Source organism: Accipiter gentilis, chromosome 6 (assembly GCF_929443795.1).
Source record: "Accipiter gentilis chromosome 6, bAccGen1.1, whole genome shotgun sequence".
NCBI classification, from domain to species: domain Eukaryota; kingdom Metazoa; phylum Chordata; class Aves; order Accipitriformes; family Accipitridae; genus Astur; species Astur gentilis.
Window position 1 is genome coordinate 43,554,409 of NC_064885.1, and position 14,394 is coordinate 43,568,802.

The 14,394-nt window shown below is 44.4% G+C and overlaps 1 protein-coding gene across 5 annotated transcripts in view; it reads right to left on the reverse strand.

Moving 5' to 3' along the window:
• MME (membrane metalloendopeptidase) overlaps positions 1–5,792 on the reverse strand; it is a 51,576-nt gene extending 45,784 nt beyond the window's left edge. For 2 of the 5 annotated variants that reach the window (XM_049803298.1, XM_049803293.1), the window contains exons 1-3: positions 4,863–4,994; positions 1,479–1,648; positions 19–54 (exon numbers count right to left, since the gene is read on the reverse strand). In XM_049803298.1, the coding sequence (XP_049659255.1) occupies positions 19–54; positions 1,479–1,638 (196 nt within the window). In that variant the 5' untranslated portion in view covers positions 1,639–1,648; positions 4,863–4,994. Of the gene's footprint in view, positions 1–18; positions 55–1,478; positions 1,649–4,234; positions 4,350–4,862; positions 4,995–5,332 lie in introns of those variants that run through there. The other 3 variants (XM_049803294.1, XM_049803295.1, XM_049803297.1) reach the window with 3 other exon arrangements.
• Positions 5,793–14,394: the final 8,602 nt, after the last annotated feature.

Consider the following 14,394-nt stretch of genomic DNA (forward strand, 5'->3'; position numbering starts at 1 on the left):
ATGTATTTTCATTCTTACCTGATTTTATACAGTCTGATGACTTGCAAACCCCATCTAAAAGAGAATACAGTCATATTCTTAATTCTTTATTGAATATATCTAAAACCTATTGTAAATATTATTTTCATTGACAGTCACTTTAGAATTGCATTTAATTGCAGTATACAGTAACATAAAGATGAATGGACACCTCACACTCGGCAAGTGAATATTTATAAGATCAGGCTCTAAAAAATATCATCATGTTCATCCCTTTAGGGTCTTTCAGTGCTAGTCACTCATCATGTGGAATTTTTGTAGTCGTCAGAGAAAAATGTTCTATCAATCAATTAAAGGTGGGCAAAATATATTTATAACAAAGAAGAAATTTACTGAAAAATAGCACAAGGACTGAAGGCAGCTGCAAAGTCAGTTTGAATTTAGCAATACCCTTCAGTGACAAAAAGGTTTTGGAGGAATTAACTGAAAATTCTGAGACATTCACTCTGAAGTCTTCTAAACAAAATACAAGGTTCAGGAACATGAAAATGTTTCCTTTTGAGACTTTAGAAACAAAATATTTTTTATTTTTCATTTCAGAATGGCATTCTTCCATTCCATATTTGAACTAGACTATAACAAAAACTTTAAACAAAATTATTACGTCCTTTAAAATGAACCAAAGCATTTCATTTCCAATCTAAGGGAACATTCTAGTTTTACCCCAAATGGAAATTTTAACTTCTCTGTATTATCTTTTCCAAAAAATTATCAGCGTATTTAGCCCTGAATGGAATTATTTTCAAATATTTTTGTATGGCTGCTGAATCACAAAACCTCTTAGTATGACTACACTTACTAAGAGCCCTTGCTGCAACAGATTGTAAAAGGAAAAAATAGGATTTTCATATATATTCAGGAATATGGAGGAAGCACTATAGTTTGGTTTTCTTCAGCAGTCTTGTATTTTGTAGAGGTTTTTTGCTTACTGAAGTATTAATTACAAACAGAAGTATTGCTAAGTCAGAACAAGCAAATGTTTTGTGTTTACCACAACTTTGCATGAACAAATGAATTTATAGAGCCCCTTTTGGAATAAAGCAGTTTTGTGGCAGTATCCAGCAATAAGTGTGGATGCAGCTTTATATTTCAGATAATTGTGTCATACTGTCTAGTGACATACATATGAAATATGGTTATGATGTAGCAGCTATTAATTATCTAATTTTACACACTGGGTAAGGTACAATTTTCTATTATTGAGCAAATAATTCTGAGCTGACCTCATTTTATTTTCTTAATGTTTTATGTAGTGCAGCTATATATACCATGCAACACAGTCTTTTATAATACAACATTTTAATGTAGTGCAACTTCAATTTTTTTTACTATATACTAACAACTGGATTCCCTTTAGTAAAGCATTTTTTCTTAATTTCTTAAAACACTTTTATATTCATATTTATTTGTACATTCACAGACAGTTTAAGTGCACTTACCGTCATATGTTGCATACAGAACGATCATTGTGATCGCTACAATAGCTAGCAGAATCACTACAACAGCTAGCCCTATTTCCAGGCCACTCCATCGCAGTTTCTTCTTTGGTTTTGGAGCATTCATTTCAGTTATATCCATCTGGCTTTCTGACTTGCCCATAACCCAGCGTCTGAAAAGGCAAAGGGAAAATGCACTGGTGGACTTATACTGAGCCACAGGTCTTGAAACTGACTCCTCAACTGCACACTAACAAAGATGTTTTCTAGGTGAGTTTTCAAATAATTTGTAACACTACTAGAATGTCAATCATGAAATTAAAAATTCTCTCCTCCTCTCTCTCTCTCTCGCGCACACACACACAGAGGTACATACTATGCGCTATTCGTCATTTAAGGAGAACAGAAGACTGGTCTTCCTTCATGTGAAGAGGCCACCAAATAGAAAAGGGAGGCTAATAAACCAAACCCTCTTTTTACAACGTACCTGTGTGGTTTAACCTTGTATGATGGTACAGGAATTCACGAGCAAGCAAAAAGCAAGTCTCCCTACTTGAATAAAAATTAACTTAATCTGCCCATTACTTATCTAATGCCAAAGGTCAAAATATGCCATTGTGCTTTGCTGTCATTTCTTCAAATGTGATGTAAGCAGTTCCTGACTACAGCTTTACAGCTGTCTCTAAAAATAGAAGAAAAACAAAAAAATTCAGGCTCTGCTGGGAGCCTGTCAAATTCACACTGAAGATAGTGAGTCTTGACAGTAATTTTTAAAGAAGTGCGACCAAGTCTCTCTTTTGAGGTTAGAACACTGTAAATTAGAAGTAACTACAACACATACACACAAAACTGGTGGGAGCGTGAATGGAGTCATGCTCACTCATGAAATGTGTAGACAATAGTAGATCTTAAGACTGTATTTCTGTCGCTTTTTAGAGATAACTTGGCCACCTTTTGCAGTACTACTGTTTTACAGTTCTTTGCTCTCTTCATCTGCTCCCATTTATTTACGGCCAGACTTTCCTCTCCTGACAGGGATTCAAATTCCTATATATAGAGCAACGTATTTCTCAGTATTTCAAAATGAAAACTCAACAATTTCTATTAACAGCATTTCCTGGGGATCTTTACATCCACAGATAAAGTACACCCCTTTCCATTCAATGAGGAAGAATATGAGAGTTCCACTGGGATAAATAATGGAAACACCTTCATTCACCAGACACCTCATAAGAAGGTCAACCAGTGGTGCAGGTCAGGGCATTCAAGTCCTCTTGTATTCATCACACCCTTTTTTCCCCACTCTGTAAGTTGGTGTAACAGCAGTAAGGGAACCCTTCCCAGTTTCTGCATCCATTCAAGTCTAAGACTTGAACTTAATTATTTTAGTTTTAACTGTATTACTGGCTTGTATTGATCTTTGTCTCCTCAAGCTGCTGCAATCTTTCAGATATCCAGTCTTTGCTTTTCCTCTGGACCTTCTGTTTCTGCCTGATAGGTGTTCCTTTGTTCCCAATAATCTCTTCCTCTCTTTGATGTCTACCTCACCTAGAATACAAGCTCCTCCACTGCAAAAACATGTCACTGAAGTGTCTGTTTATTCATAAAGGTGTCAAATAACTCGGTATTATGGACCTAAGTAAACAGAGATTTTGTGTTCCACGTGTTTACACAATACCTGTCTCAGTGGATCCTTGGATACTACCACACTAATGCTGTTTCTCTAAGTTAATGAGAGAACGTTTTATTTCAGTGTGTCTCATCTCCCCTTTTGTCACGACGCCCTGGACATCAAGATGCATGAAGTGACTGGCAGTGTCAGAATCACAGGTCTTCTATGGCTCAGGAAGCTGGAATCCTGCAAGGTCTGCCCAGCCTCTGTCTTTCCAAACCCATAGGGACCATTACAACTGCCTTCATTTCCCTCATGAGCCGCTATTTTTCTCTGAAGAGTAGGTTTCTGGTCAAATCAGCAAGTGGTTTCTGAGGCACAGGACTGAAATCCCACTGAACCACGTAAAAGAGCAAGCTACGTAGAGAAATTTGCCCTGCATTAACTGTGAGCTATAAATGCATAGGTAATAGAAAAGCAAATTAACAATTATACCCTTCTTGACTAAATACTGACCAGTCCCAGAATCCTCTGAATAGCTGGAGTCTAATTTAAGAAATGATGCTTATTTTCTGACTTTGATGGTGTCTTTAGAGCACTGAAAACACAGTTCATCAGTGCAGCAAGAAACACTGTACCTTTCATGTGCAAATATGTTCCTTACAGTCAGCTAAGTTTTTCCAAGTGAGCTAATCTTTCTGTTCCTCCAGGAGTGTTCCTCTTGTTTAAAGGCATCCCACTGACTAATTTTTACTTCTAGTTATTTAGAGAACTTATGCCATCTGCATTAAGGAACACCAGGTGAAAGCTTCTTTATGTGCTAACTGCAAGCACAGCAAAAGTATAAGTATAATTTAAGCAGATATACGCCTAGGTATTACGGTTTTCCTACATGTCTCTTACCGCTTCCGTGATGTCCTCTACTCTGCCTGCTAATGCTTAGATACAACAGAGAGCTGAAATGACTTTGACCGATCCTGGTCTAGGTGGCAAAGAGAGTTAATGCATTAGCTTTTCTTTTCGGGATGCGCACATTAAAAATCGACTTGTGCCTTACTTGGTTCTCAGTTTAGCCTCTACAGAAAACGTAGCACGTCACAAGAATACTTTTAATATTTTTTTTTTTAATAACTTGCGTAGCAGGTACCGTGCAGACGAGCTACCCCCAGGCGCGGTAAAAGCGAGACGCAACCGGTAGGGACGGCTAGGACGCACCACGGGCCACGCCGCCGGTCAGCCCCATCCGCGGGGCTGGCAGAAAGCAGCCGTACCGGCCGCACGGCGGGGCCGGCGCGAAGCCCGACCGGCGTTGGGCTCGCTGCCGCTTATAAGCCCGGCCCCGAGCGCAGGCTCTCGCGCCGCCGGGTGGCGCCGCGGGCCGGGGCCGCCCTGGGCGGGGAGGGGCCGCCGGGCCGGGGCCGCCGCGGGGCAGCGGGGCAGCGGCCGCCGCGGCGGCAGCGGCCGGCCGGGCCGCGCCGGGCGCCAGAGTCGGGTGCTTCGGCCCCGCCGTGCACGGCGCGGGCTGCCGAGGCGTCCCGCGGGCTCGGGGCGCTGCTGGAGGGGGCGCGCCCCGCCGCCGAGCCCGGCCCGCCCCGCCGGCACGCCGCCCCGCGACCGAAGCTGCCGCAGCACGCTCGTAACGCGCGGACGGGGCAGAAATCCCCGCCGGGACGGGGAAGGGGCGCGGGGACCCGTCCGCCCGTCCACGCCGCTGTCTGCCCGCCGCGCTCCCGTCGGCACTTCCCCCCCCCCCACCCCCCCGACCCCGTACTCACCGGCTGGCGCTCGGAGGGGGTCCGGCCCCGGGGCCGCCGCACGCATCCCCGACCGGCGCCGGGCGGAGGCGGGCGCGGGGCGCCCCGAGCCGGCGGGGGGCAGCGCCCGCAGGTCCCGGGGGAATGCGGCGCGCAGGCTAGGCTGGCGGGGCGCCGGGCGGCCGCCGGCGGGGCTCAGCGCCCGGCCCGCCCGCGGGCAGCGGCAGGGGCGCGGGGCGCCGGCATCGCCGGGACATCAAAGCCCGGGGCGCTCCCCGCTCCCCGCGCCGGCTGCTCGGCGCTGCCGCCGCAGAGCCAAGCTGCTGGCAATCAAAGGAGCCCTTGTCTGCGGGCTGCCGGACGAGCAGTTCTCCGGGTGACCTGAAGGCTTCTTCCTCTTTGCGATCATAAAAACGTGATGGGGCAGGAAACAAACAAACAAGCAAGCCGCCCCCCCAGCCACCCCACCCCCCGCCCCGACAGCGACTAACCAGGCTCTTCACCTCGCAAAGCTTCCCCGAGCGCTTAGGTAGAGGAGAGAGAAGGAGCTGCCGCCTGGAGACAGGCGGTGCAGATGAGCGTTATGTCCGATGGAGCTGCCCCATTCCCGACTCGGGACCGCGGGCTCGGGAGGCCACCTCTGCCTGCCGCGGAGGAGGGTGGAAGGCAGCGAGGCCGTCCGCAAAGCGGCAGCTGAGCTGGAGTGCGAGAGCAGCCCGCACCTGCCTGCCTTCTCCGGTTCTTCATTTCTCCCCAGTCAGTTCAAGAGAAGGAGAGAGCTGATGCACAGGGAAGGCTAGCGGCTGCATGCCTGCAGTGCTTGGTGCCCGTTTCCGTGCGGACTCGTTGCCTTTGTCAAATTAATGCAGTCACATATGCTCTGCGAGATCTTGTATCCTCATTCCCGAGTGATTTCTTCTCAGGAGGGAGACAGCTGTGACTTCTTGCACAGAGAGGCAGCTCCAAGCTCTGTCGTAAGATTTCCCTGCCAACCAAGTATCAAAAGATACTTGCTTCATTATTACTAAGTTCCATTTTTATCAAAGTTCATTTTTACTAATAAATCTGCAAACATCAGAAGGAGCAATACGAGTTGCTGTCATTCCTCTCACTCAAACCAGGTATCACGCTCACTTCTGCTGCCTTCCTAAAAGCACCTTTCTTACCACCAAGGCAGAAATGGCAGCTGAAATTTCCGAAATCTTTTATTACCCGCTACACACACTAAAATGTCTGCTGCTTGAGAGGGGCAACCTTCCTCCTCTCCAAGAAAGGTGGAAACTGAATACTGACTTCTTTATGGAACTGCACAGCAAATGATCCGCACGCAGAGCAGATGCAATGAAGAGGGGAGGCTGATAAGGCATTAACTGAGCATTAGCTGTAAAAATGAAGCACTTTCGCAAAATTAACATCTGAAGAAGGAACAAGAATGAATAAGGCTTTATTCACTCAAGAGAAAAGGCAATAGAAGTACCAAAAATAGGCAAGAAAAACATTTCAAAAAGTCTAGAGAACAAAAATACTGCATTTCTTACAGGCAGGAGTGGGGTAAACACTGATTATATCCTTTCCAGAATAAGCATTCAAATTAATATAAATATCTCGCTTTCAACCTTTCCTGCGTTAATTCTTGCAGAGTTCCATTCCGCTTACCAGAACAAGCCATCTGCTCCTGCAGGTCAGTCCTGACATTACCTGGTGCCTCAAAGACACCTCGACACGAACAACAGAAAATCTCACCAAGCAACAGGAGAATAGAGGAGTCAGCAAAAACGTATGTAACTAGATGCCTATGGTACAGCCTTGACTACAACAAAGCTTGAAAACCAGAGGGTGATGCGTGTGAACAGACTGAACCAAAATGGCAAAAAAGGACTTGTTTAAAAAATTTTAGGTGAACCAAAAAAGCGTAGCTGCCTAATTCACCACAAACAGAGAGAAAAGGGAGAAACTTGACTGGAAATCTGTAAATAGACCAAAGAGGACTAACATGCCTGACAGACAGTGTGAGAGTTCCCACTTTTGCAGAACCTTGTGCTTGGAAAGAGGGATCAGACATTTGTATATATGCAGGCTGCAAGAGGTGTGATCTGTGAGTCAAATGCTGAGATTCCTGTTTGGGCCTTACTTAGGGAAAACTCCCATCAAGTCAACAGTGTAATATCCTGCCTAACAATAAGCTAAGACCCATTATCGATGCTCCTGCAGACAATTGGAGAAGCCAGGTTTGTAGTAGGAGACAATACACTGACTGTATTGGGCCTATGCTATAGCTGAAACACTCTTCAGTCAGCACAGCCCTGCCACTGCCGCAGGACGGCTCTCCTGCTGCCCGCTGCTTCCTCAGCCCACGGGCAGGGTGTGACGGGGGCCCGTCACTGCCCTCCTCCTGCCACCCACCCCAGCACGCCTCAGCTGAACAGAGGGCTTTCAGTAGGTGGCATACACATGAAGTTCCTTCTTTCACTGACCTTCAAGCTCCACATAGGAACAACTTCTACAATTTCCTAGATGAGATCGACAGTTATTTGGTTATTCTTATGCCCTGTCTTTTTAGGGATAATAAGAGACCTATTGCTTCATTCTATTAATGGAAATGCCCTACACATTGCTAAGGTGTGTACACCCAATGCCAAGATGAACCAAAGAGCAGATTACAGCTTTTACTGATTCCTGTCAAACACTATTTGCTTTCCTCTTACTCACCTTCATCTTTCTAGTACTGTCATTTCACAAAGCTAAGAAACAAAAAAGCAAACCAACAGAAAGTTCACCCCAGAATTGAAAAAAAATAATGAAATCCTCACATTTAGAGATCAGAATAAATAGTTTGTCCTTATAACCTTCCCGAGTTGTCTTACACTCAAGTAATCTTAACTGCTTTCAGTGATAAAGACAGCAGGATTAAGGGTTTGCGGGTTCATCCTTTAGGGGTAAGTTCAATGGGATGCGGCACTACTGTTGACAATGCTCTGGACTTCTGATGGAGAACCACCAGGTTGAAACAAATACATGGTAAATCTACAGAATGAAATAAAACTCAGCATATGATTTAGAGTCTCAGATAATGAAAAAAGAGTTAATTGAAAGACCACACTGGCATTAAATCAGTGTCCTTGAAAAATAAAGGTTTCTGCTCAATACTAATTTGAGAGGAGATATCAGTACTCGCTTAAAAATCAGTGACTAGGGAAGCATGGTCCTCCAGAAACTGTGCCTGCAGGTAGTTCATAACAACACATAAAAGAAGTTGCACTGTCCAGCCATCAGAAAAACATACTACGTCACAATAGCTCAACTTGAATTCTTCATCAAGTGAAGAGAAGCCAATAACCCATTCAATATTGTTTTCTCCAGTTGGTCCAAACTGACAACAGTAAGACCTTATTCTCAATGTGACCTCTGGATGACATTTAGGAAATTAGGACTAATTTACATTACTATGAAACAAGTCGATGATACTTCTTGTATTTCCTTTTGGGAAAGCTCACTTTCCCAAAGTAACAAAGTCAACCTTCAAGAAACAAACAGCTGCCAACATTAATGCTGCCTGTGTGATTTTTGACCACCCATCTTAATCCTGGTGATCTTTCTCCCTTTCAAGTCCTGTATTACAGGCAGAAGAAGAAAATGAAAAATCTCCTGCCTTCCCTCCTTGGCCCCGTGCATGTTCAGTGCAGTTGGATTGTGAGAGAATTTAAATGCTAAAGTCTAACACACTGAGTATTTACTCATTTGTTGTTTGCTGTTTGTTTTTTTTTTTTCTTCTCAGTAGGTTTATAATGAATCCAAGTCTGGGTAGTTTTGTTGTTTTGTTTTTTTTCTCAGTAGGTTTATAATGAATCCAAGTCTGGGTAGTTTTGTGGGTTTTTTTCCTCAGTAGGTTTACAATGAATCCAAGTCTGGGTAATTTCTCATTCAGGAAAGTAAACAGCCTAAGTCTCAAAAATATTTGCTTCAGTGCCTAAATTATTCAGGTCTAATTGCATTGTATTACAAAGCTTTGTCTTTGTTAGTCTACAGGCTTCATAGTGTAACTGATTTGCAGGTGTTTGCAAGCCTGATAAAATGCTTGGCTGAAAAGCTGCCTTTTTTTGTTTTGTTTTGTTGTGTGGCTGTTTTTGAGATTGCCTAAAAGCCACACACAATGCTTCAGCTAACGCAGGCTAACAGACTTTTTGGGGTCCTGAATTTCTCTGCAGCCATACTGGCAATCATAGTTGTAAGCATTATTGGGAAAATAGTGCGTGGGTTTTGTGGAAGAAACGGGTAAAAATTGAAGTGAGGTAAAACTGCATGTAACATATGCAGACAGCATAAAAGTTGACAATAATGTAAACACAGAAGCAAGAGGTAAGAAACAGAATTCGGATGAATTAAAGTCAAGGTTTCCTGGACGGTTGCAGATATGACTATGCAAATCTTAGTCACACTTTCCCAGTTAACTTTAAAACCACAGTGTTGCCAAAAATGAGCACAAGCACAGAGAGGCCTTTACTCCAGCAACAACTGGAACAGAAACTACTAGGGACACACAAAATGTAAGGAGTCAACAACTCACGCCGTGTTTCCAAGCAGCTGTTCGCACTTGGGCTCTGAAGCACGGCTGCCCCGCAGGCGAAGCCCCTGCCCCGTTAGCCCCGCCCGGGGCAGGGGCTGTGCTCCCCAGGGCCTCGCCTCAGGCGGCCATGGGCCCGCACTCACCCGCTTGCACACCACCACAAGGAGCGGTTCTCACATCAGAGCTAGCGGCTCAGCCTCCTGGGTGAGGAACCGTGTAATTCTGCCGTCCAGCTGACCGCCCAGCCGCGTACCCACCGAGAACAAGCGGGCTGCGGCTCCGCTCCCATGAGGAGAAGCCACCGCCCGCCTCAGCGCAGAACCTTCTAGAAAGCGCGGGGCGGGCGGGGCCGCCAGGGGGCGCGCGGGCGGCGCGGCTGAGGCGGCGGTTGAGGCGGGCTTTGTGCAGCCGAGGAGGGGGCCGGGCGCCCGCAGCGAACACGGTAACGGTTTCGTCTGTGGTGATTTCTGCCCCTTCGGAGGAGTGCTCCTGTTCCGGTGCGACTCGGGGCTCCGGTGAGGGGGCGGGGTTGGGCGCCCGCGGCTCATCCCTCAGCGGAACGGCGGCCCGGCGGGGCCCTGCCGCCGCCTCAGGGAGCCTTTGGTGTGAGCTCCTGTAGGGCTGTGGCGGGTGCTGCCTCAGTAATAATCGCTAGTAGTCGTCGTGGCGTTGCTGCTGTTAGCAAGACCGTCGACCGTACTTGTCTATTTGTGCTTTTTCCTGATGACGTAGTTCACATTTAAATGTACATATTCCTCTTCTGGAGAAGACAGCTGCTTATATTGCCTCAAAAGCCTAAACTTTACTTGTGTTTTGTTAGCATGTCATCCTCTTTGTTATTCTTAGGCCTTGGGGCTAGTAATTTCCTATTTGCCTTTATTGCAGAGCTTGACATTGCCAGAGAGCCTTGTGGTTGGGAAGTAGAGCGATATGCCAGGAAAGGGGACTGTGCATGTGGCGGCGGTCAGATGATAATGTAGGATGTGTTTTGGGGTTGCTTTCGTACAGGAAGTGCCAGAGTAGTCAGTAGCAGTACTGACCAAAGAGTGAACCGTGGGCAGGGAGATACATGGGGACCACGAATGCAGGGAATATTTTGAATTAGGAACTTGTAAAGCATGTGCTTGCTTCTGTATTTCTCCTGGCCAAATGATAGCAGCTAGATCCTGCTAAATAATGAGATAAAGGCTAAGAATATGTTGGACTGCAGCACTGTTTGAACCTGAATTGTAATGCCTGGTGTGTCTGTACAAGATACTTAAAGTTACCAAGGAATAAAGGAGCACGGGTTTTTGGATCCATTCGATAGTTTACAGATGACTTGGTTGTCCAGGAATTGTTATTTGACCAGCCTTACTCAGCTCTGCAGAGAACTTCAGACTGGAAGCCATGGAGTGAGCTTATGAAAGGCCCTGTCCTGTTGTTGATGGAGGGTACATGAATTTGAGCAGATTTGTGGAAATAATTACTTCTACTGAAATACAAACCAGAGGGCTCTTTTGGATTCCTCCAAGGTTCAAACGGAGTGTGTTGCTTAGTCCCCAGAGGCACTGGTGTTGGTATAAACACTAATGCAAGGAGTAAAACTGGCTCTGTGTCCATCAGAGTGCTTGTCCTGTCTCTCTTTTGTGTTTCTGACTTCTCTGTCATGTGAGCCAGGGTACAATAGGTATCATGTGGTAACGCAGTAACCAGTCATTGCAAATTTCAGTTCTTACTGTTAATAGTTCAGACATTTAAGATAGAATCTAGAAGTTCTGTGGAGGTCATGGTAGCATTAATCAAGTGTAGATTAAAAGTCATGGTTTTCTGAACTTCTGTGGAAAAAAGAGGGTCTCTGAGGTGATCCATTCCATTAAAGAGCACCCAGAGACTTAGTTAGGAATGGAAGGGAGAAAGAGATGACAAAAGTCAAGCAGCTGTGTACTGTCACCTGACTTGTCAAATGCCTTGCCACCTAGCCCCAGATCTGGAGCAGCCTCCAGATGGCATAGGTGACTTGCTCTAGACAAAATATGCCTCTTTCCCTGGATGGTGAGACAGGCTTCAGCCACAGTGCCAGGAAGGTGGCATGACTTGCATGGAAGTTCTGGAAGTATTGCTGTCCACCCAAAGTCCTCTCTTCAAGCCCTGATAAGGCTTCACAAAGGTATGTGCCTGCCAAAGCATCCCTGTTGTCATGACTGTGGTCACAGAATAACTTACCCAAGTACTGGCTTGGCACTGGCTGAAACAGTTCTGTTTCAGAACCAAGGTATAAAGCTGTAGTTAAATGCGCTGATAGGTGAACTTAGCCATGGTACTTGAGAAAGATGGACTAGTTTTTTTCGTAGTAACAGGACAGATTCTAAGAATTGTCTGGAGTTACTGTGCAATAATTAGCTTTGCGCTTGGTGTTAGAAATTTTGAGTGATACTATGTGAAGTCTTACATGAGCTCTTCTAATGTGGATGCTTGGATATAGCATGCCTGAGAAGCTGATGACTCCTGTGCTATACAGTGTAAATGCTCTTTCAGAACTGAGTGTGCCAACTTGCACTCAGAAGAGCTCTCATATGAGTTGTCTCTTCAAGGTCCACTTTTCTTCTAATGTGATAGCTATCTGGATGTGTTTGGAGACCAAATATTTCAGTAGGCTCCACAGCTGCTGCTGAGTTCATAGAGCCCCAGCACCTTTGAGAAAATGTGGGCCTCATTGCTTTCTCTAGAGGCTCATAATGAATGTCATCAATACTTAATCACTTATATGGTGAGCATCTCCTCCTAGGTATTTTGGTGTGAAAATTAAAAGTACAGCAAAGAAGCAAGATTAAAAAATACTAATTATTTCAGTGGATTAAAGTGATTAGACTTCTTTTGCATTTAAAATATGCCTACCTTCTATATCTTTACCTCACATGCCCAAATCTAAGCATCCTGTCCAAAACCACTTTGAATTATTGTTCAGAGTATCAAACAAATTATTTATTAACTAAATATAAATAGTAGGGCATAGCAGTGCTGTGTGGGAGTTATGTATAAGTTAGCATTCTGTGGAGATACTGGACATCTGTGTTGTGTATTGACCACATTAGGTTGTTGATAAATGAGGAGGCCTTTATTAGGAGAGACAAACTCTTTGAAGAACAGATCCTGAAGTATGCATTTTCTCAGTAGGTTGGAAAAATGTCAAGCCACTAATCAGGTTATACCATGCCGAAGGGTGTGATTCTTTTCATTGTCATATTCTGTTAAAACAACGAGCCATTGACGTACTGCAAGCCTAATAAACATGCTAAACACTAAAGGCCATGTTTGCTGTGAGTGTTGAGTACAGTTACAATCAAGAAGATTATTAAGGCTGGAAGGTATTCAAAATGAGAGGAAAGAAATGTCTAAATTTAGGATGACATATTAAAAATATTCATAAGTGATGTCTAGGTCACTGGAAAACAATCAGCCACAACTTAAAAAAACAGTAAGTAATACCACCTTGCCTGGCATAGTGGCAAATCAGTAGTCACATTTTTCTGTTCTTTCTTGCTGCTTGCACCCTAGATCAGAGTTTCTGTTCGCCATCCAAATGACATAAGCAAGTAGTCTACAAGAAAAATAAGTTCTGTTTCAATGTCACAGATTAGCTGGCTCCACGTCCCTGGACAATGAGATAATTTGAACAAAGTCCATGACTTAAATGCCTCTTTTTGGTCTTTTCTTAATCCCGAACGACAAAGTACAAGGCTTGCATAACATGAGTACTGTATAGAAAATGGGGAGGAAAAAACCCCTGACTCTGGACTGTCACAACACAGTGACAGTTGTTCTGTTCCAAAATATCCTTCTTGGGTCACATCGAATAGTAGATCTGGGAGAGAAACCTAATAGTTTTTCCTAATGGTTTACATTAGGTTTTCTACCTTAAAATATGAAAGGGCTAAGCTTCTGTATGTGTGAATCTGAAAATGGGAAAATAAATCTCTACTGATTGTCTCAGTGAGGACTTGTCATGCCTTCACTTGAGCCTGTGGCAAAACTTATAGTAACTTTATCAATGAGATCAAGACCTAGGATGTCTTTCTGCCCTGAGAAATCGGGCCATTTAATTAGGTGCTTGTTTGTGGTATTTAGTTGCATAAAGCACAGTTGCAGATGTCTGAGCATACAAAAAATTAAGCACATACAATAAAAGCAAATACCTGCTCTACCTTCAGCTTAAAAGGCATCATCACACCTCTGCCAGGTGGAGTTCTACAGTGATACCTACCCACTTGCAGCAACTGGCTGTGGCCCCCGCTGAACAGCAGAGACAGAGCTGGTCCCATACCTTTGTTACCTAGAGAAGTGGCGTGACATCAACATTTTAACATCTTTTCTTGGTTTATTTACACTTGGCTAAGAGATAGCTTATACAATGCGAGCAGTATTCTTATTTCCCCTTTAGCTGAAAGTCTTCCCCTTTATCTCAGAGTGTTCTTTCCCTTACTGCTTAGTCTTTTTCGATTGCCATTTACTTTTCTCATGTTTTTAGTTTGCCTACTCTCTGATCGTGTTTTCACTTTATTTTCCTGTTGGCTTTGTCGTTTTTTACTCTTCTCTGTTTCACTGAAGCTATTAGTGTAAGGCAGATCAAATAATTCCAGGGTTAAAGCAGACCCTTGAACTCACAGTGTTTAATGGATTTGTAATTAGGCCATGTATCCCTCTGAGAATGGGGAGTCTGGGAGTTTGCCAGGATTTATAGGGGGATTTAGTAGCCTACTAAGAGTTTCCAGACCTATTAAATTCCTTAAGAAGTTTTAAAGACACCACTGATCTAGGCAGGGAAAGATTTTGAAGTAGGGCGTCTCTTAAATGCACATAAAACTGTGAGATGAGAAGTAGAAAAATGCTTATTTTCCAGAGAAGGACAAGTTTCAAAGTACAGAAATAGATTTTCAAAATTATCTTGGTAACACATGGCTGGCTTAAACCGTATGATGTGTGTTTTCCCTGAGAATTTGTATTTACTTA